This window comes from Scyliorhinus torazame, chromosome 7, assembly GCF_047496885.1.
Source record: "Scyliorhinus torazame isolate Kashiwa2021f chromosome 7, sScyTor2.1, whole genome shotgun sequence".
NCBI lineage: Eukaryota > Metazoa > Chordata > Chondrichthyes > Carcharhiniformes > Scyliorhinidae > Scyliorhinus > Scyliorhinus torazame.
In genome coordinates this window covers 257,056,364-257,078,614 of record NC_092713.1, presented here as the reverse complement: position 1 = coordinate 257,078,614, position 22,251 = coordinate 257,056,364, and the positions used below count along the sequence as shown (strand labels likewise).

At 50.1% G+C, this 22,251-nt stretch overlaps 1 protein-coding gene across 2 annotated transcripts in view; it reads left to right on the top strand.

The window, feature by feature from the left end:
* Window positions 1–22,251, top strand: part of LOC140426984 (testican-1-like) — a 959,619-nt gene that overhangs the window by 850,421 nt on the left and 86,947 nt on the right. For both annotated transcript variants that reach the window (XM_072512339.1, XM_072512338.1), the window contains exon 7: window positions 15,258–15,311. In XM_072512339.1, the coding sequence (XP_072368440.1) occupies window positions 15,258–15,311 (54 nt within the window). The remainder of the gene's footprint in view (window positions 1–15,257; window positions 15,312–22,251) is intronic.

The window sequence follows — 22,251 nt, the reverse complement described above, 5'->3', positions numbered from 1 at the left end:
GAAGGAATAACAAACCCAGAGAACCATGGATGACCCGAGATATTCAGGATACGAGGAGAAGAAAAAGAGAGGCTTTTAGCAGGGGAGCAAATCAGCAGAGGCATGAGCATATTACAGAAAGTGCAGGGCGGAGTTTAACAAAGCAATTAGGAGAGCAAAGAGGGGATATGAGAAAGCTCTGGCTGGTAAAAGCATGGAAAATCCCAAGATATTTTATAAATATATCAATGGGAAGAAAACAACCAGGGAAACAGTAGAGACCAAGCGGGCAATCTGTGTGTGGAGCCAGAGGACATTGGTAAAATGTTGAACAAATACTTTACATCAATCTTCACCCAATAGAATGAGGATGGAGGTATGGCACTCAGGGAGGGAGACTGTGAGATTCTTGAGCAAATTGGCATAGGGAGTGACAAGATATTGGACGTGTTGGCAGGCTTAAAAATGGACAAATCTCCATGCCTGGATGAACTGTGTCCCAGGCTGCTGTGGGAGGCAAGGGAGGAGATTGCAGGGACTCTGGCCAAATTTTTAATTCCTCTCTGGCCACAGGGATGGTGTCAGAGGGAACAGCTAATGTGGTTCCAGTATTTAAGAAGGGTTTTAGAGATAAGCCAGTGAACCTCAGACCTGTGAGTCTCATGTCTCTGACTGTGAGATGTGGCAGGTCCGGGAGGCTTCCAGCGTCCCGGATGGCTTCATCTGCAGAAAGTGCACCCAACTGGAGCTCCTCACAGACCGCATGGTTCGGTTGGAGCAGCAATTGGATGCACTTAAGAGCATGCAGGTGGCGGAAAGCGTCATAGATCGCAGTTATGTAAATGTGGTCACACCCAAGGCGCAGGCAGAGAAATGGGTGACCACCAGAAAAGGCAGGCAGTCAGTGCAGGAATCCCCTGTGGTTGTCCCCCTCTCGAACAGATATACCCCTTTGGATACTGTCGGGGGGGATATCCTATCAGGGGAAAACAGCAGCAGCCAGAGCAGTGGCACCACGGCTGGCTCTGATGTTCAGAAGGGAGGGTCAAAGCGCAGAAGAGTAATAGTAATAGGGGACTCTATAGTCAGGGGCACAGATAGGCGCTTCTGTGGACGTGAAAGAGACTCCAGGATGGTATGTTGCCTCCCTGGTGCCAGGGTCCAGGATGTCTCCGAACGGGTAGAGGGCATCCTGAAAGGGGAGGGCAAACAGGCAGAGGTCGTTGTACATATTGGTACTAACGACATAGGCAGGAAGGGGCATGAGGTCCTGCAGCAGGAGTTCAGGGAGCTCGGCAGAAAGTTAAAAGACAGGACCTCGAGGGTTGTAATCTCGGGATTACTCCCTGTGCCACGTGCCAGTGAGACTAGAAATAGGAAGATAGAGCAGCTAAACACGTGGCTAAACAGCTGGTGTAGGAGGGAGGGTTTCCATTACCTGGACCTCTGGGAGCTCTTCCGGGGCAGGTGTGACCTGTATAAGAAGGACGGGTTGCATCTAAACCGGAGAGGCATAAATATCCTGGCCGCGAGGTTTGCTAGTGTCACACGGGAGGGTTTAAACTAGTATGGCAGGGGGGTGGGCACGGGAGCAATAGGTCAGAAGGTGAGAGCGTTGAGGGAGAACTAGGGAATAGGGACAGTGTGGCTCTGAGGCAGAGCAGACAGGGAGAAGTTGCTGAACACAGCGGGTCTGGTGGACTGAAGTGCATATGTTTTAATGCAAGAAGTATTACGGGTAAGGCAGATGAACTTAGAGCTTGGATTAGTACTTGGAACTATGATGTTGTTGCCATTACAGAGACCTGGTTGAGGGAAGGGCAGGATTGGCAGCTAAACGTTCCAGGATTTAGATGTTTCAGGCGGGATAGAGGGGGATGTAAAAGGGGAGGCGGAGTTGCGCTACTGGTTCGGGAGAATATCACAGCTGTACTGCGAGAGGACACCTCAGAGGGCAGTGAGGCTATATGGGTAGAGATCAGGAATAAGAAGGGTGCAGTCACAATGTTGGGGGTATACTACAGGCCTCCCAACAGCCAGCGGGAGATAGAGGAGCAGATAGGTAGACAGATTTTGGAAAAGAGTAAAAACAACAGGGTTGTGGTGATGGGAGACTTCAACTTCCCCAATATTGACTGGGACTCACTTAGTGCCAGGGGCTTAGACGGGGCGGAGTTTGTAAGGAGCATCCAGGAGGGCTTCTTAAAACAATATGTAGACAGTCCAACTAGGGAAGGGGCGGTACTGGACCTGGTATTGGGGAATGAGCCCGGCCAGGTGGTAGATGTTTCAGTAGGGGAGCATTTCGGTAACAGTGACCACAATTTAGTAAGTTTTAAAGTACTGGTGGACAAGGATAAGAGTGGTCCTAGGATGAATGTGCTAAATTGGGGGAAGGCTAATTATAACAATATTAGGCGGGAACTGAAGAACATAGATTGGGGGCGGATGTTTGAGGGCAAATCAACATCTGACATGTGGGAGGCTTTCAAGTGGCAGTTGAAAGGAATACAGGACCGGCATGTTCCTGTGAGGAAGAAGGATAAATACGGCAATTTTCGGGAACCTTGGATGACGAGTGATATTGTAGGCCTCGTCAAAAAGAAAAAGGAGGCATTTGTCAGGGCTAAAAGGCTGGGAACAGACGAAGCCTGCGTGGAATATAAGGAAAGTAGGAAGGAACTTAAGCAAGGAGTCAGGAGGGCTAGATGGGGTCACGAAAAGTCATTGGCAAATAGGGTTAAGGAAAATCCCAAGGCTTTTTACACGTACATAAAAAGCAAGAGGGTAGCCAGGGAAAGGGTTGGCCCACTGAAGGATAGGCAAGGGAATCTATGTGTGGAGCCAGAGGAAATGGGCGAGGTACTAAATGAATACTTTGCATCAGTATTCACCAAAGAGAAGGAATTGGTAGATGTTGAGTCTGGAGAAGGGTGTGTAGATAGCCTGGGTCACATTGTGATCCAAAAAGACGAGGTGTTGGGTGTCTTAAAAAATATTAAGGGAGATAAGTCCCCAGGGCCTGATGGGATCTACCTCAGAATACTGAAGGAGGCTGGAGAGGAAATTGCTGGGGCCTTGACAGAAATCTTTGGATCCTCGCTGTCTTCAGGGGATGTCCCGGAGGACTGGAGAATAGCCAATGTTGTTCCTCTGTTTAAGAAGGGTAGCAAGGATAATCCCGGGAACTACAGGCCGGTGAGCCTTACTTCAGTGGTAGGGAAATTACTGGAGAGAATTCTTCGAGACAGGATCTACTCCCATTTGGAAGCAAATTAGTGAGAGGCAGCACGGCTTTGTGTAGGGGCGGTCGTGTCTCACTAACTTGATAGAGTTTTTCGAGGAGGTCACTAAGATGATTGATGCAGGTAGGGCAGTGGATGTTGTCTATATGGACTTCAGTAAGGCCTTTGACAAGGTCCCTCATGGTAGACTAGTACAAGAGGTGAAGTCACACGGGATCAGGGGTGAGCTGGCAAGGTGGATACAGAACTGGCTAGGCCATAGAAGGCAGAGAGTAGCAATGGAAGGATGCTTTTCTCATTGGAGGGCTGTGACCAGTGGTGTTCCACAGGGATCAGTGCTGGGACCTTTGCTCTTTGTAGTATATATAAATGATTTGGAGGAAAATGTAACTGGTCTGATTAGTAAGTTTGCAGACGACACAAAGGTTGGTGGAATTGCGGATAGCGATGAGGACTGTCGGAGAATACAGCAGGATTTAGATTGTTTGGAGACTTGGGCGGAGAGATGGCAGATGGAGTTTAATCCGGACAAATGTGAGGTCATGCATTTTGGAAGGTCTAATGCAGGTAGGGAATATACAGTGAATGGTAGAACCCTCAAGAGTATTGAAAGTCAAAGAGATCTAGGAGTACAGGTCCACAGGTCATTGAAAGGGGCAACACAGGTGGAGAAGGTAGTCAAGAAGGCATACGGCATGCTTGCCTTCATTGGCCGGGGCATTGAGTATAAGAATTGGCAAGTCATGTTGCAGCTGTATAGAACCTTAGTTAGGCCACACGTGGAGTATAGTGTTCAATTCTGGTCGCCACACTACCAGAAGGATGTGGAGGCTTTAGAGAGGGTGCAGAAGAGATTTACCAGAATGTTGCCTGGTTATGGAGGGCATTAGCTATGAGGAGCGGTTGAATAAACTCGGTTTGTTCTCACTGGAACGAAGGAGGTTGAGGGGAGACCTGATAGAGGTCTAGGGGCATAGACAGAGTGGATAGTCAGAGGCTTTTCCCCATGGTAGAGGGGTCAATTACTAGGGGGCATAGGTTTAAGGTGAGAGGGGCAAGGTTTAGAGTAGATGTACGAGGCAAGTTTTTTAGGCAGAGGGTAGTGGGTGCCTGGAACTCGCTACCGAAGGAGGCGGTGGAAGCAGGGACGGTAGTGACATTTAAGGGGCATCTTGACAAATACATGAATAGGATGGGAATAGAAGGATACGGACCCAGGAAGTGTAGAAGATTGTAGTTTAGTCGGGCAGCATGGTCGGCACGGGCTTGGAGGGCCGAAGGGCCTGTTCCTGTGCTGTACATTTCTTTGTTCTTTGTTGTTTGTCTGTGTAGGGAAACTATTGGAGAAAATTCTGAAGGAGAGAATCTATCTCCACTTGGAGAGGAAAGGTTTGATCAGGAATAGTCAGCATTGCTTTCTCAGAGGGAGGTCATGTCGAACAGATTTGATTGAATTTTTTGAGGAGATGATCAGGTTTGTAGAAGAAGGTAGAGCAGATGATAACAGCTGGGGCTGTTTAGCACAGGCCTAAATCGCTGGCTTTGAAAGCAGACCAAGGCAGGCCAGCAGCACGGTTCAATTCCCGTAACTGCCTCCCCGAACAGGCGCCGGAATGTGGCGACTAGGGGCGTTTCACAGTAACTTCATTGGAAGCCTACTTGTGACAATAAGCGATTTTCATTTTCATTTTTCATGATTAAGTCCCATATGGAAGATTTGTAAAGAAGGCAAATGCATATGGAATGCAGAGTAATTTGATACAGTGGATTCAAAATTGGCTTAGCTGTAGGAGACAGAGAGTGATGACAGAAAGCTGCAATAGTGACTGGGAGCCAGTGTCCAGTGGCGTACCGAAGGGATGTGCTGGGCCCTATTATTCGTCAATTACATAAACGACATTGATGATTATGTGGCGGGGTAGGATCAGTAAGTTTGCGGATGACACAAAGATTGGCTGGGTGGTTAACAGTGAGGTTGTGTGTCTTGGGTTATAAGAAGATATAGACGGGGCGGCGTGTGGCACAGTGGTTAGCACTGGGACTACGGCGCTGAGGACCCAGGTTCGCATCCCGGCCCTGGGTCACTGTTCGTGTGGAGTTTGCACATTCTCCCCATGTCTGCGTGGGTTTCACCCCCACAACCCAAAGATGTACAGGTTAGGTGGATTGGCCATGCTAAATTGCCCCTTAATTGAAAAAAGAATAATTGGGTATTCTAAATTTATATTTTAAAAAAAGAGGATATAGACAGGATGGCCAAATGGGCAGAAAAGTGGCAGATGGAATTTAACCCTGAAAAGTTTGAGGCGATATACTTTGGAAGGAGTAATTTGAGGTATTCAATGAATGGCCTGACTCAAGAAAGTTCTGAGGAAAAAAGGGATTTTGGCGTGTTTGTTCATAGATCTCTCATAGAAGGTGGAAGGGCAGGTTAATAGGGTGGTGAAAAAGGCATATGGGACATTTGCCTTTATCAATCCAGGAATAGATTACAAAAGCAGGTAGGTCATGTTAGAGTTGTATTGAACTTTGGTGAGGCTACAGCTGGAGTACGATGCAAAATTCTGGTCGCCAAATTATAGGATGGATGTGATTGCGCTGTAGTGGGTGCAGAGGCGAATCACGAGGATGTTGCCTGGGATGGAACATTTAATTTATGAAGAGAGGTTGGATAGGCTTGGGTTGTTTTCGTTGGAGCAGAGAAGACTGAGGGGCGACCTGACTGAGTGTACAAGATTATGAGGGGCATGGACAGGATGGATAGGGAGCAGCTGTTCCCCTTCGTTGAAGAGTCAATCACGAGGGGACATATGTTCAAGGTGAGGGGAGGGATGTTTAGGGGGAATGTGAGAGAAAATGATTTTACCCAGTGGTGACGGCTCTTGCATCTTGGCTACCTTGATCCTGATCAAAATTGAAATAGTTGTGCGACCTTGCAAGGAGTACGGCCGTAACCTCCTTGATGTACTTATGTGTGGAGACCTGAAAGATCACCCGTGGAGCTCTGGAAGGAGCCAGTGGTATGAAAGCTGAGGGGGTTTGTGATTTTCAAAGCCACAGGCAGTGGATGCCCTCCAGCTCCTCGTGGCACCAACCCCTGCAGAAAGGTGCGTAAGTGAGGCACCAGATCTTCACCAACACTGGGTGTTGCTCATCTGCAGGAAGGTCAGCCACTGTCTGTACATGCATGGAAAGCGCCTCCGAGTGACCGCTCTTTGAGGTCCCTTCTGAGCCAGTGGAGCAGGACCTAACAACCCTTCCTCCTCAGGGTTTTGCTCATTCCTCTGGAGAGCCAGACATCTCCATTGACATCTTCTCTCCGCTCAGAAAAATTATAGCCATTTCCACAGGCTCCAACTTTCCCTCACACTAATCACTGCAACAGTAAAGAGAGAGAGTTAACTGTTAGCTTTTGCTTCCATGGGTTGATCCTTTGCATATTCACCTTCGGTAGCATGCGTTTCAATGGCTAGTGCCTCATGTGCTGGTTACCACATTGTGGACCTGTCCTTCATCAGTACCTAGAATGGATCAGACCCCACAACACTCTTGTTCCATGCAGCTTGACCAAGTAGGCACAACTTTGGCCACTCTACAGCATCCTGGGCTCTCATTCCAAGGCCTTGCGCGTAACCCGGTTAGCGGAAGGGGAGCTGTCAAGATGCAACAGCGCATATTTGATTGGTCAAAGCCCTCTCCTCAGCTAGTGTGCCCTTGCTCACTGTCAAAGGGGATGTATATGCTTGCCCACTGGGTCAATGATGCAGGGAAACTACTGCAGTAATTGAATGTGGAGGTTAACATGCCAAGGATTAATTGCCGAGCAGCAATAAGTGGTACTCACACACATCAATAGTGATTTAATGGGCATAGTTGGGCGAACAGTCAGACGGCAGACATATTAATTGAGTTGTAGCAGAAAAATCTCAGTCTCATTATTTCCATGCCTCACCATTAGATTAGCCCTTGTCTGCAATAAGCTCGGACTCTTCTCTACTCCCTCCACTCCCCACCCACATATGAAACGATCCATCAGTCCATGCTGGTTGTCCAACCCCCAAAACACGAGCTCAGCGTTTCCTTTCCGGTGCCCCCGGGCCATCTCTTCCCCACTTCTGGCCCCGAGGCCTTTGCCCCTGTGCCTTCAGTCCCTGCCTTTTCACCATTCAGGCATGGTGCATTGGCATCTTCCGGCACTGCTGCCTCACAGCACCAAGGATTTGGGTTTAATTCCGGCCTCGGGTAACTGTCTGTGTGGGTTTCCTCCGGGTGCTCGGGTTTCCTCCCACAATCCAAAGAGGTGCAGCTTAATTGGATTGGCCATGGGACAATTGAACCTTAGTGTTCAAAGGTTAGGTGGAGTTACGGGTTTACGGGGGAGTGGGCTGAGGAAGGCGCTCTTTCAGAGGGTCAGTGCAAACTCGATGGGCCAAATCCCTCCTTCTGTAGGGATTCTATGATTCTAACCCCCTTACCCTTACTGCAACCGCCCCCTCCCCGCCTGCCCCCATGACTCTCTGCTGGGAATCCCCCTGTCCCCTGCCATAACCCCACCAAGTCCTCTGCCATAACCTCCGCCCTCAAGTCCTCTGCCAGATCTCCCCTCCCCGCCCCCGAACAAGTCCTCTGCTGGGACCCCCTCAATGACATTTGATTAAGTTATTTTCTGTCACCTTATTTACTTTAAGATCAACTGAAAGCTTGGAGGTTGGTTGTATTTGAAATAAAATTTAGATGGCACTTGCATTTGTCATAAGTAGTAAGGACTCTGTACTAAACATTTATAATTTCATATATTGACACTGCAATTTGTTTTATATTTCTCTTTTTTTCTTTTGCTAACCTTAACCCTCCTGAAAGTGTTGACTTTGGCTGGGGTGCAAGTCAGCAGGCAGTCAACTGGTATTTTGCCAAATCGGCAGTCATTACGTGTTGGTCGGCTGTGGAGGCCTTCACATTTAAGCACAATGCTGCCCTCAACGGATATCCATCCACATACTTTCTGATGGGAGTTGCTGGGTAATGATCAGGATTGGCCACCCTGGCGAATGTTTTTCTGCCTCTCAGATCAGGGGTACTAAAAGCATTTGTCGTACTTCAGTCATCCTGACTGGGATAAGCCAGCTCAGCACACGCCAGAAATCAAACCTTCCGGCCTTGTCTTTTCAAGACTTTTATTTTCAGTAATCTGTTCGACAACAAATCAACATATTGGGTTCCAAGTGTAGATCATCTCTTTCCTGTGAAATTTTAACTAATTCAAATTTCAAGAAGAATTTGCAGCTGTTGTACTTGGGCGTGCCAAGTTGAAAAAATACTTCTTTGTGAAACCAAAATACCATGGATGCTAGAAACATAAAATGCTGGAATCACTGAACAGGTCAAGCAGGGGGAAACATATTGGGTAAATACTTTGTCAGGCAAACAAAGGTAGTTTTAGGGGGGTTATATTTGTATTGGTACATTTTAGAGATCAGGGACGAAATTCTCCGGTATCGGCGCGATGTCCGCCGACTGGCGCCCAAAACGGCGCAAATCAGTCGGGCATCGCGGCGCCCCAAAGGTGCGGAATGCTCCGCATCTTGGGGGGCCGAGCCCCAACCTTAAGGAGCTAGGCCCGCGCCGGACTAATTTCCGCCCCGCCAGCTGCCGGAATAGGCCGTTGGTGCCCTACCAGCTGGCGCGGAAATGACATCTCCGGGCGGCGCATGCGCGGGAGCGTTAGCGGCCGCTGACGGCATTCCCGCGCATGCGCAGTGGAGGGTGTCTCTTCCGCCTCAGCCATGGTGGAGACCGTGGCGAAGGCGGAAGGAAAAGAGTGCCCCCACGGCACAGGCCCGCCCGCGGATCGGTGGGCCCCGATCGCGGGCTAGGCCACTGTGGGTGCACCCCCCGGGGCCAGATTGCCCCACGCCCCCCCCCAGGACCCCGGAGCCCGCCCGCGCCGCCTTGTCCCGCCGGTAAGGTAGGTGGTTTAATCTACGCCGGCGGGACAGGCATTTTAGCAGCGGGACTTCGGCCCATCCGGGCCGGAGAATCGCGGGGGGGGGGAGCCCGCCAACCGGCGCGGCACGATTCCCGCCCCTGCCGAATATCTGGTGCCGGAGAATTCGGCAACCGGCGGGGGCGGGATACACACCAGCCCCTGGCGATTCCGCGGTTCGGAGAATCTCGCCCAAGGTATAGTTTTAAGTGGGTTAAATTTAATGTTTCTCTGCCTGAAAGGGTAAAACCTATAGTTAGCTTCATGCAGAACTAAGGAGTTCGTATGTGTGCCGATTGCTTAGCAACTGGGGCCTTGTAAGGTAGGGAACCTTTTAAGATTTATTGTAACTTATTTGACTGCAATTGGAGATATGGGGCATGATTCTCCGACCCCCCACCGGGTCGGAGAATCGCCGGGGGCCAGCGTGAATTCCGCCCCCGCCGTGTCGCGAATTCTCCGCCACCGGAGATTCGGCGGGGGCGGGAATCGCACCGCGCCGGTAGGCGGAAATCCCCCGGCGGTTCTCCGGTCCGCGATGGGCCAAAGTCCCGCCGCTGTCAACCCACGCAGCCGGCGTGGATTGAACCACCTTTGGGAGGGAGGGACACGGCGGCGCGGGCGGGCTCCGGGGTCCTGGGGGGGGCGCGGGGCGATCGGGCCCCGGGGGGTGCCCCCACGGTGGTCTGGTCAGCGATCGGGGCCCACCGATCCGCGGGCGGGCCTGTGCCGTGGGGGCACTCTTTTCCTTCCGCCTTCGCCATGGTCTCCACCATGGCGGAGGCGGAAGAGACCCCTCCAATGCGCATGCGCGGGGATGCCGTGAGCGACCGCTGCCGCTCCCGCGCATGTGCCGTCCGGCAAAGTCATTTCCGCGCCAGCTGGCGGGGCACCAAAGGCTTTTCCCGCCAGCCGGCGGGGCGGAAATCAGTCCGGCGCGGGCCTAGCCCCTCAAGGTGAGGGCTCGGCCCGCTCAAGATGCAGAGACTTCCGCACCTTTGGGGCGGCGCGATGCCGGACTGATTTGCGCCGTTTTTGGCGCCGGTCGGAGGACATCGCGCCGGTCGGAGGACATCGCGCCGATATCGGAGAATCCCGCCCATGTAGTATGAGAGAAGGCATGTGGAATAAAAAACTAGAGAGGGAGCATCTCTCTCGGGTTTGGTAGAAGAAAAGCCATACCATGGTTAAGAAAAGTGCAGAGATCTGAAGAGCAGCTAGTTAAGGAAACTAGATGAATGAAGAGAAGTGTCCAAGAGGTCTGGAGTTAAGTGAACAGAAACAAGGTATTGTTCAGAAGAATTCAAGGAAGAGTAAACAAAGTGTTCTTAGTTAAAGAGTTGAGCTGATCGCAGAAAAATACTTTTCACTGTACCTCAGTACATGTGACAATAAACCAATCCAATTGCAGTAACCAGATTTAAAGTGGAACAATAGAGTCAAATGTGAAACAAATCTCTGATGCCTTTTTGATACCGTCTGGAATACAAGATTCAAAGAAATTGTGAGCACTGTGCACAGCAGTCAAGACAAAGAAATCCTAAAGAGATTGGTGTGAAATCCTGGACTGGAGTCACTGTTAAAAATGGAGTGGAAGCTTTGTTTAAAGATGTAATTTGGGAAAACTGGTCTGGATTTTCGAATCCAAACCATCAAGGGAAAGCATTATAATTATGAGAGATGATTTTAAGCGTGTTTTTGGGAGGGAAGTTTGGAAACTCTCATGCGACAATCATCTGGGGAGATTCTGTGGAGACAGCCACAAACATTAACTTGGGGTTCAGAGTGGAAAGTGTATTTGCCCACAGTCATCATGTGTGCTTAAAAGGGAATTTGTGTTAATGAGGTTATTGGAGCTTAAGATGTATTTTGTAATCGGTGTGAATCCTAAAACCGGTGTGTAATTTGGGTTGCACCGTGCCTCAGTGGTTAGCACTTCTGCCTCACAGTGCCAAGGACCCGGATTCAATTCTGACATGGGGGGCGGGATTCTTCCCTACACAGCGGGGCGGGGGGTCCTGGTGGGAACCACTCCGGCGTAGGGCTGCCCCAAAGGTGCGGAAGTCTCCGCACCTTTAGGAGCCAAGCCCTCACCTTGAGGGGCTAGGCCCGCACCGGAGTGGTTTCCGCTCCACCGGCTGGCGTGGAAGGCCTTTGGCGTCACGCCAGACAGGGCCGAAAGGACTTCGCCGGCCAGCGTAAGTCCACGCATGCGCGGGAGTGTCAGCGGCTGCTGACGTCATTCCCGCGCATGCGCAGGGGAGGGGGTCCCATGGCGAAGACCATGGCGAAGGCGGAAGGAAAAGAGTGCCCCCACGGCACAGGCCCGTCCACGGATCGGTGGGCCCCGATCGCGGGACAGGCCACCGTGGGGGCACCCCCCGGGGCTAGATCGCCCCACACACCCCACAGGATCCCGGAGCCCGCTCGCGCCGCCTGCTCCCGCCGGTAAGGTAGGTGGTTTAATCCATGCCGGCGGGAGAGGGTTGACAGCGGTGGGACTTCGGCCCATCGCGGGCCAGAGAATCGCCGGGGGTGGGCCCGCCAACTGGCGCGGCGCGATTCACGCCCCCGCCGAATCTCTGGTGGCGGAGAATTCGGGACACGGCAGGGGCGGGATTCCCGCCAGCCCTCGGCGATTCTCCAACCCAGCGGGGGGTCGGAGAATCCCGCCCCGGGTGTCTGTTGATGTGGAGTTTGCACATTCTCCCCGTGTCTGCGTGGGTTTCTTTCGGGTGCTCCGGTTTCCTTCCACAGTCCAAAGATGTGCAGGTTAACGTGGATTGGCCATGATAAATTGCCCTTTAGTGTCCAGTGATGTTCAGGTTAGGCGGGGGAGTCAGCCTAGATAGGGTGCTCTTTCAGAGGGTTGGTGCAGACCCGATGGGCTGAATGGCCTACTTCTGCACTGTAGGAATTGTTAAGCGAGGGAGTTTTCTTTAATAATTCAATTTTTCATGTGGAATAAATGTTTTCTTCTTGTTGCTAAAACTAATTAGCGGTCCTGTGACTCTGCTCCTCCACATTTTATTTTAAAAAGTAAAGGTTACGGTGTTTTGAGACCAGGGGCGAAATTCTCCGATATCGGTGCGATGTCCGTCGACCGGCGCCAAAAACGACGCAAATCAGTCGGGCATCGCGCCGCCCAAAGGTGCGGTGTCCTCCGCCCCTTGACCGGCCAAGCCCTAACCTTGAGGGGCTAGGCCCGCGCCGGACTGATTTCCGCCCCGCCAGCTGGCGCGGAAATGACATTGCCAGGCGGCGCATGCGCGGGAGAGTTAGCGGCCGCTCACGGCATCCCCGCGCATGCGCAGTGGAGGGAGTCTCTTCCGCCACCGCCATGGTGAAGACCATGGCGAAGGCGGAAGAAAAAGAGTGGCCCCACGGCACAGACCCGTCCACGGATCGGTGGGCCCCGATCGCGGGCCAGGCCACCGTGGGGGCACACCCGGGGCTAGATCGCCCCGCGCCCCCCCACAGGATCCCGGAGCCCGCTCGCGCCGCCTGCTCCCGCCGGTAAGGTAGGTGGTTTAATCCACGCCGGCGGGAGAGGGTTGACAGCGGTGGGACTTCGGCCCATCGCGGGCCAGAGAATCGCCGGGGGTGGGCCCGCCAACCGGGGCCAGATCGCGCCGCCTTGTCCCGCCGGTAAGGTAGGTGGTTTAATTCACACCGGTGGGACAGGCATTCTAGCAGCGGGACTTCGGCCCATCCGGGCCGGAGAATCGCGGGAGGGGGCCCGCCAACCGGCGCGGCGCGATTCCCGCCCCCGCCGAATCTCCGGTGCCGGAGAATTCGGCAGCCGGCGGGGGCGGGATTTACGCCAGCCCCCGGCGATTCTCCGACCCGGCGGTGGGTCGGAGAATCTCGCCCCAGGTTCCAGCCTGGGATCTTTACGCCCAGTTATAACACCAACTGCGATTGTAATAACTTCAGCGAGATTACCTCAGTTTATTTATTTCAAGGGAAAAATGCACGAGCGTTATTTGTTCTTGCATTTGAGAGTCAGAAACCCAACATTTCAATTCAATTCTTTTGAAGCGTGTTTGGGTTTAGAAAAGCTTTATTTGCTGTATTATCCTTTGTTTGTGATTTCATCTCCGTGTTTGCTTTCTGCATAGGATTTCTTCAGCCCCTCTGGTGAGATCAAAGGTTGGTGACTGACAACACAAATCTTTGTATTCCACTGCAACAACCATATTGATTGAGTGATCTTTTGTTTCACATAACTGCAGAAATTAGCATGCCATGCAAATGCCCTTGCGGGGGAGGACCAGAGATCATGGTGGGGAAGTTGGAAAATAATCCATTTACGGTGATTCTCTGGCTATGATTTATAGATAAGAATAGAACAAGACCAGGAAAGTTCCACCCACTGTACAACAGTAGAGGCTTTGAAGGAGAATTGTGTGATCAACTGTGCCAAAAGCCTGCAGACAGGTTGAGAAAGAAAATGAGGAATGGTTTCTCTTTGTTGCAGTCACATAGGCCAGAATTCTCCAGTCATTCACTGGCAGCAGGATTCTCTGCTTCTGCCGGCAGAGCATCCCCGCCTGTAGGTTTCCTGGCGGCGTGGGATAGCTTCAGTGGGAATTCCCACTGACCGCAGCGGGAGCAGATAAACCCACCGAACGGTGGATCCCACCCATAATTTGTGACTTTGATGAGAATTATTTCAGCATTGTGGCAGGGGTGGAAAGCTGATTGGAGGGATTCGAACATGGAGTTCCAGGGAAGATGGGCACAAATTTGGGCGACAGCTGCACGTTCAAGGAATTTAGTTCTCCGGTGCCCAGAGGTTCCCTCCTATTGTTATTCCAGAAGTTGAACACCTCAGTATGATGATACAGGAATTGTAATTTTCTACATTGTCAAGTGAATGTCAGTGTGGTAGCTACATTGGAACAGCTTGGGTAGAGAACGTTTCTGGAGCACCGATCTTCTGCACCTCAGCTGGGATGTTGTTGAGGCCCATAGCCTTTGCTGATCCAGTGCACTTGGTTATTTCTTGATGTCACTTGCAGTGAATCAGACTAGCAAAAGACTGGCATCTGTGGCGTTGGGCATCTCTCAGGAGGATGGCAAAAATAATCATGCGCGTGATACTGCTGGCTAAAGATTGTTGCAAATGCTTCAACTTTGTATTTTCACTGGCATTCTGGGTTCCGCCATCATTGAGATAGGGGATGTACATGGAGCCTCATTCTCCTGTTGGTTGTTTGATTATCCACCACCATTCGTGACTCAATGTGGCAGGACTCCAGAGCTTTGATATGTGGGATTATGTAACTCTGTCTATACTATGCTGCTTTTGTTGTTTCACATGCACGGAGTCCTGGCCTGTAGCTGCATCTAGTTGGCACTTTATTTCGAGATATGCTTTGCTGCTGCTTTTGCCACACTCTTCTATACTTCTCATTGAACTAGGGTTGGTCATCCGCTTAATGGTGATGGACTATTGAAGGATATAAAGGGCTGTGATCTTACAGATTGTGGTTGACTGAACTCTGCTGTTGCTAACAGCCCAACTGTCTCACAAATGCTGTGGCCGACTTTAGCCCATTAGAGCTATTTTTAACCTGTCTCACTGGACTTGGTAGTTGTGCTGCACAACATGAAGGAGATGTCCTTAGCGTGAAGATAGAACATGTTCTCCACGATACCTCAGTCCATATGTAAGTGCTAATGACTAGTTAAAATTAATTCCATGATACTTGCCGTGAGGAATATCTCAGGTAGTTTCAACACCAATTGACTTAAAGGAACAAGGAAGTTCCACATCTGCCATTAGTTTTTCATTTATTCTCTGTGAAAAATGTTCCAAGAAGGACTGTCATTTTACCTTGATAAATGAATATGGATATATGAATAAAGGGAAATATACCATAATTTAGAATCAAGCATGTAACCTTTAATTATTTAGCATGCATTTTGTATTTTGAAATGGGGTGTTCCTTCCTGTTAATTAAATTGATCTACATTTTTTTAATGTTTGAAATTAATTCATGTTTTACTTCCTGATTTTATTTGTCATTTTATTTCTGCTTTAGATGGAACCAAAACCCGAACTGAAGGCAAAGATACGAATCGTTCCTCTTTGCGAGGTAACCAGATGGCCCTGTCTGTTTTATTATGTATTGTAAACTAAGTTTAACAAACTTGCAGTAATATTGAATAATACGGAGCAGGAATGGTTCAGACATTCAAACATGCAGATTAATCATGATGTACAGTAGTTACCAAATCATCAAGTTCACTTGTGATGCTCTGCAGTGTTTCCAATTGATAGACAAGGGCCTGAACTATTTGGATGCCGGGGACTCCTTCCCGCCACATCCGCACCAACTCTGAGTACCCCGCAGCCATTTCACATTGCAGGTGGGACCACCGCCCCTCACTCGGGAAGAAGTGCCATCTTAGACCAGCCAATTAGACTGGCTGATAACTCTGCAGTCCCTGCAACAACAAGAGCTTCAGTAGACTGAAGAGGAAGCGTACCAACATGTCTGAGCCTGTGACCGGGGGGTCCCAGGGCACGGGGTGGGTAGGGAAGCCCTGGGGGAATACAAAGGGGGTGATCGGGAAAGTGGGGGAAAGGCCAGCAGGAAAGTGAGGTCCAGCAGCCACTTAAGTTGTCATGCCCACAGTCAGAAAGGGGGGGGGGTGCAGAGGCTGTCCACTTCTCACATGAGACCCAGGACAGTTCTTTTCCGGGATTCCCCCCACGCCAGGTAAATCTTCCTGCCAGCCTAGAAATTGAGACTGGGCAGGAAATGGCCCTAAAGTGACCAATAATTGGCCACACAAGAGCATCAACTAGGGCAAGGGTGTGCTTCCCGTCTGAGGCCTTGCCCACCCCAACATAAAATCACTGTGTGGTCCATGAAATCAGAGGGACACCCGTTCCTTCAATTTCACGCACCCCCGCCTAAACATCAGCCGGTGAGGGGATCATGAAATTCTGGCCATAGTGGCCTGAAATTTTGCCCAACATCCATTTTCCTCACTCAGGACTTTGGTTCCCAGCAAGATTGTGCTCACCAAGGGGAAGTCTGCCACTGCCCAGAGAAGGGGAGAAATGGCAATGCTTCAACTGGAATCTACTGCAGTATCAAGAAGAGGAAGTGCCTGGAATGATATGACAGAAGAGCCACAAAAGACTCGTTCAGAAAAGTTCTTAAGGCCTTGGACTGGGCCACAGTCTGGGTTTGGGTCCTGAGCAGCCAGCGGACCACAACTGCCGCCACTTTCCTGAAAGCCACTCGTGCCATTTGTGACAGATGGCAGGGAAAGTCACAACAGGCTTCTGGCACCACCTTCTCATTGCAATTGGCAAGTGGTCCAAGAGCATCCAGATACCTCCCCGTAGTGGTGTAGATGGAGGGAAATCTACAATGGTGCTGGAAGGGTGAGAAATTGTTGATTCCCAAATTTCTTTCTCCGTCAGTCTGGCCTCAATAAAAGTCGAGATGGATTTGCACGTAAAAAGAAGTTATTTTATTCAGCTTGCAAGCTTGATTCATTTCACAGAAACATAAGAGACATCCAGGCTCCTACATCCCAGAAAGCGAATGAACAAAGAGACAAAGGGATCTCTGCAAATCAATTCAAATGGTATCAAGTTTCACATACTCGACACCCATAGGTCAGCCTATATCCCTCCTGACCTGTTTGATCTATTCTGATTGGCTCACTTCCAATCCCTTTCTCTGGCCCCTATCAATGCAACATCACTCTCGTAGACACACCTCTTCCTGCTTTCCCCATGCGGTCTCAAATCCCTTTGTCTCTATCTGCCAGAATCAAAGTGGCTTATTTCTACATTACATTAACTAATATCTCTAAAGTAACTATTTTATATCACATTCGTCATTCCCTCCTTTTATCATTCCATGATAACCGGACTATCCAATCCATAGCTACGGTTCCCCATCTAAAAAGATCCGTCGCTGCATTTCCAATTCCTGTCTTAGCCCCTCTTCATCTGCCTCACCCTCATGGATTTTAACAGTTAAGTTTTTAGGGGCGTTGATCTGATCCAGTGCACCCCGCATTCTACCCATCACACATTTAAGGATGGCCAGGCCCACAAAGATGCAGCCGATAGCTACCACTAGATACATGGCCATATTTATCAACCAGTCCTTCCATCCTCCAAATCCCCAGTTACCCCAAGAGCCAGGATCCTGCATCCCGTCCAAGTGATCCCGTATGCGATCCATAAATTTAGTGATGTTAACGGTCAAGTCCTGAACTCCCATGATACACTTGCCCTGTACTATGGCGCATGCCCCACCCTCACGGGCCAGAAGATAGTCAAGAGCATACCGGTTCTGCATTGCAAACAACCGTAGCTGAGACAACTCCTTAGTTATTGCCCCGAGGGCTCCCAAGGCTTCATTTCCCAAGGTGGTAAGGCCGCAAATAAAATAATTCCGATCACTGACAGCCAAGGAACCCCCCACACCTCCCAGTGTCATTACGCTCAGAATGCCCCACCCGGCTGAGTGGCCCCGGTTGGGTGCAAGAACCTGAGGTTTTTTCCAGTTCTCGCAAAATTCAGCAGAGACTGCCCGGCGTGCTAACTGATTATGCAGGTTCCACGCCGAAGGGCAGGGGACTGTGGTAGGGACTAGAGTCCCTATAGCAATTCGGCGGGGAAATGGGGGTGACAAAACGTTGGTCGCTGAGCCATTAAATAAAAAGTAGTATCCTTGTTCCGTGTGCAGGCTAGCATCACAATCAGCATATCGGTTGCGTAAGGACCTCCCAGTAGCCCAGTTTATCCAACTTTGAAATGCCCATTCGGGCCGCCCAGCAATGCGGAAAGCCCTAGTCCCAACAGTGATATGAGAGACATTCGCCCAGCCACAGAGGAGCTAGAGGCCGGCGTTCAATGGAACGCAAGTGGTGTTGTAACAAACGCATTGGCCAGACGCCTGGGTGATATGGCACCTCCTGTCCGTACAGGTGGGAAACAGACATGTTATATTTGTGTCCACCTCTACCAGCAAACAGCCATATCCTTCACTGCTGAAGCAATTCTCGTACGACCGGGAATCCCTATTGGGAGTGAAGTGGCTAGGTATGTACGCCCTCCACCGTCGCAGCCTATCGTACTGTGAATGGGAATTATCCCGAGGAAGGGGAAGGCAAATAGCCGGTGGTGCTGAACCCGGATCGTAAGGAAGAGTGACCTGATCGGGCAGTGATTCGGAATGCTGACAATGAACCACCGTTTGGGGAGTGCCCCAAAGCGGTGAAACAGAAAATAACCTAGACACCGCTGCGGGGTTTGGGTAGCAGACAACCCGTCCCTGGCCATACAGACGGTGGTAAATCTGGTAGAAGAGATTCATACTACCCGGGTTTTCCTCAGTTTGGCCTTTAATTAACTTAAGTGTATCTCCCGGTAACCTACGTTCTAGCTGTACTTCCCTTCTCATACGCCCCGTCCTCTCTCTAGTCCCTTTCTCTTTCTCATAGCCTCTTCCTACACTCTTCTGACAGCCTGATTTTACCTTTATTGTACCACTCTTAACACATCCAAAATCAAATTTACATGTATTCCAAAAACAAGGCAATGTCCATATAATGTTCCCTTCCCATCGCCGGGACCGGTGCAACTGCTTCATGACTCCTGCATTCTCCTTAACTTTGATGACCTTCCATGAGTCGATACCATGTCCTCGTATATGGGGGCAGCGAAGAACATCACCTTTGCAGAGGTGATGTATCCTTGTAGATTGGTTGGGGCTACACAGATACATAATATTTCCCTTATCCGTGTCCATCGCCAATAACACGGCAAGCGAAGTGAGGCCAAATATCAGACAGACGATGCGTAGCCACTCCATCATGCTCCACACCTGTAAAATAGCACTGGAGAAGGGAGGCAGGTTAGTATCCGACCTTTTACAGTAGTGGAGATGGACTCAATTTACAGTGATGTAGGTGGACCCAAGCACTTCGCCCCTCCACTTTAACTGCTGTGGGGGTGGTAAGGAGAACTTGGAAGGGCCCGTCCCATCGCGGCTCCGACCCCTTCCTAGTCCAATTTTTGACCATGACATAACTACCGGGCTGGACTGAAAGTGAGCTAGGTACTGGGGGCAATGGCTGGTGAGCCGCGCGGACCTGGCCATGGAGTTCCTTGAGCACTTGCGTAAGGGCTAGAACATAGGTGGTCATTTCTTCAGTCATCTGATGAAACTGAACCCGTCTGGGAACCTGCAGGCTCCAAGGAGTTCTAAGAGGCCTGCCATAAAGAATCTCGGCGGGAGAGAGCCGGGCCGGTCCCGCAGGTGTAACCCGCAGCTGGAAGAGGGCAACGGGGAGCAACTTAAGCCATGTCAGTCCCGTGTCTGCTCTTAATTTAGCCAATTTAGTTTTGAGGGTCTGATTGTGTCTCTCAACCAACCCGGCCGCCTGCGGTCCATAAGCACAGTGTAACTGCTGGCGTATGCCCAACTGGGAGCAAAACTCCTTGTTAATTTGTCCAATAAAATGAGGCCCATTATCAGAACTTAACTGAGCTGGTATACCGTACCGGGGAATGATTTCCCTCATCAAGACTTTAACCACAGTAGCAGCTTTATTATCGATAGTCGGATACGCCTCGACCCATCTGCTGAACACATCCACAATGATCAAAACATATTTATAACATTGACACCTTTCCAACTCAATGTAATCCATTTGGAGCGTCTCAAAGGGACCACTGGGCAACGGGGTTTGCCCCTTCCCACAAGGGATACCTTTTCCGGTGTTATATTGCTGACAAATCAAACACCGATTACTGATACTTTGGGCCAACCCCTGCATTTTAGGGTGCCACCAAGTGTCCAGCAACAAATCACTAGTCCCTCGAGCCCCACAATGTGTTGCAAAGTGTACACATTCAATGACCCATAAAGCCAGCACATCAGACATACAAGTCTGATGTGCAGGCGTGGTCCATAAAGAGGAAACAGAATCATATGTACAACCTAACCGTTTCCACATTTGTTTATCACTCTCAGGAGCGTCCTCCTGTAACCTTATGACGTCTTGGATGGTTGGCATTGACTTGTCAGAAGCAGACATATTTATAGTAGATCGTTTAGTCTGACTGAACATCTTAGGCACCATCACTTGCTGAATTTGCGCGGTTGTTCGCGCTGCACAATCTGCTCGTTCATTACCAACGTCAACTGGGGTTGTACCATTCGTGTGGGCAGCGCATTTAATAACAGAAATCTGCGCGGGCATAAGGAGGGCCTGCAGTAGGTCATTAACTAAACCCCGGTGGGATATTTGACCACACATAATCATGTCAGGTTGTTCTGACGAAATGTCACTCAAATCGCCCCTTATTGTGGTAGTTTCCTGAATCAGTCGTGGCCAGGTGCGTCTTCATGGACAGGGGGACCACTAAGAAAACAGGCTGGATTGATAGTGGTACAGTATTTAAATGTCAGACGTGGATTGTTCAAAAGGTATATCTCATACCTATTCTGACGAGCTGCGGTATGATGCTGAGTCTGCAGTTGCCTCAGTAGTGCGATGACCGAGTGGGAGCTATACACCGTAATATCCTGTTGGAGGGTGAGAGCATGTAACGGCTATGCGATGGCATTGATTGAACGTAAATCCTGTACTAATCGGTACTGGTCTGATTTGGCTGGTTTAGGCACAGCAAGTATGGGGGTGTTACATTCTGATTGGCAAGGGACCAAAATACCCTGTTTCAACAGCTCTTGAATTAATTTATCTATTGATGGAGCAGCTTGAGATTTCAGGGGATATTGTCGAATGGAAGGTAGCTTTACATGATCCTTAATCATCACCTTAATAGGTGTAACAATTGTCTTTCCCACTTGTGATGGGTATTCCGCCCAGACCTGTGGATTGACATATTCCAACTCATGTCCCCTGTGATGCTGCAGTCGAGTGTTAATCGTTTCAGGGACCTCAAAATATTTTATGGTAGTGCCGTCCGGCATGACTTGAAGTGCGTAGTCTGTTGGATCTGAATGATCCACTGCCCTCCTGACCATTCGCCCCATATCCCTGGCATGGTACTGGTCATGGACCTGACGTGTAATATGAGGGCTTACCGAAGCTGACTGTGGCCATAAATGTGGTGATATTGTAACAAAATCGGCTGTACCTTCTTTTCCCGTGACTGTGGCTGTAACCTTGACTGGCCATTCGGTCTCAAGTAATGGCCGGTATTTGTCCTCCAACTCCCTGTTTCGTCCAGTTCTGTCATAGGCCAGAGTAACGTGATGCAGTGACTGTTCAACGTCTAACGTCCACCACTGGGGGGTGATAGAAATATAGCACTGTTGTCTCATCCTCCATGATGTAACCGTTACCCCCTCATCTCCGCATTCTAGCTGTAGCTGGAAGATACACAGTAAATCTCGGGCCAACAAGTTACAGTCCAATCCAGTAGTCACTACAAACTGATGCTCTGCAGACTTATTCTCGTAAGTGACTGTCACAGGTTCAGAAATAGGATACTCACACACCTGTCCTTGGAACCCTGACAATTGCTGCGTGTGGTCGGATAATGGTAATTTAAGTGCTGATTGCACAGAAGACATGGCTGCCCCGTCCTCTTCTTCCAGTAGACCAATGGCCCCTCAGAGGGGGCTGCGGTTGTAGAGCTGTTGATTCGTTTGGTGGGCCATAAAAAGGGGGTGAGGGTCCCTTTGGGTGGGTTTGATATCCTCCTCTTCGCTGATCCACCCACCCAAAGTCACTATATTGGGGCTCCTGCTGGTAAACTACCATTTCTGCCGCTTGTTGGGATCGCAGATCATCCTTTTTCATTACATACTCAGTCTTAACCTTTGTAACTGAGCCTCCTTCTTGGCCTACACCCTCCTTCCAGTAAAATCTGACTGCCCTTGCCATCTGGGAAGGGTCGTTCTCTGTCCAATTCATGTTATTACATTTCACAGCAGTAACCACAGAAGGTGGTAGGCAATGCATTAACATAGCACAATATTGAGGGGAATTCTGACCATTTTGATACAGCAAATCGCCTGACTGCCC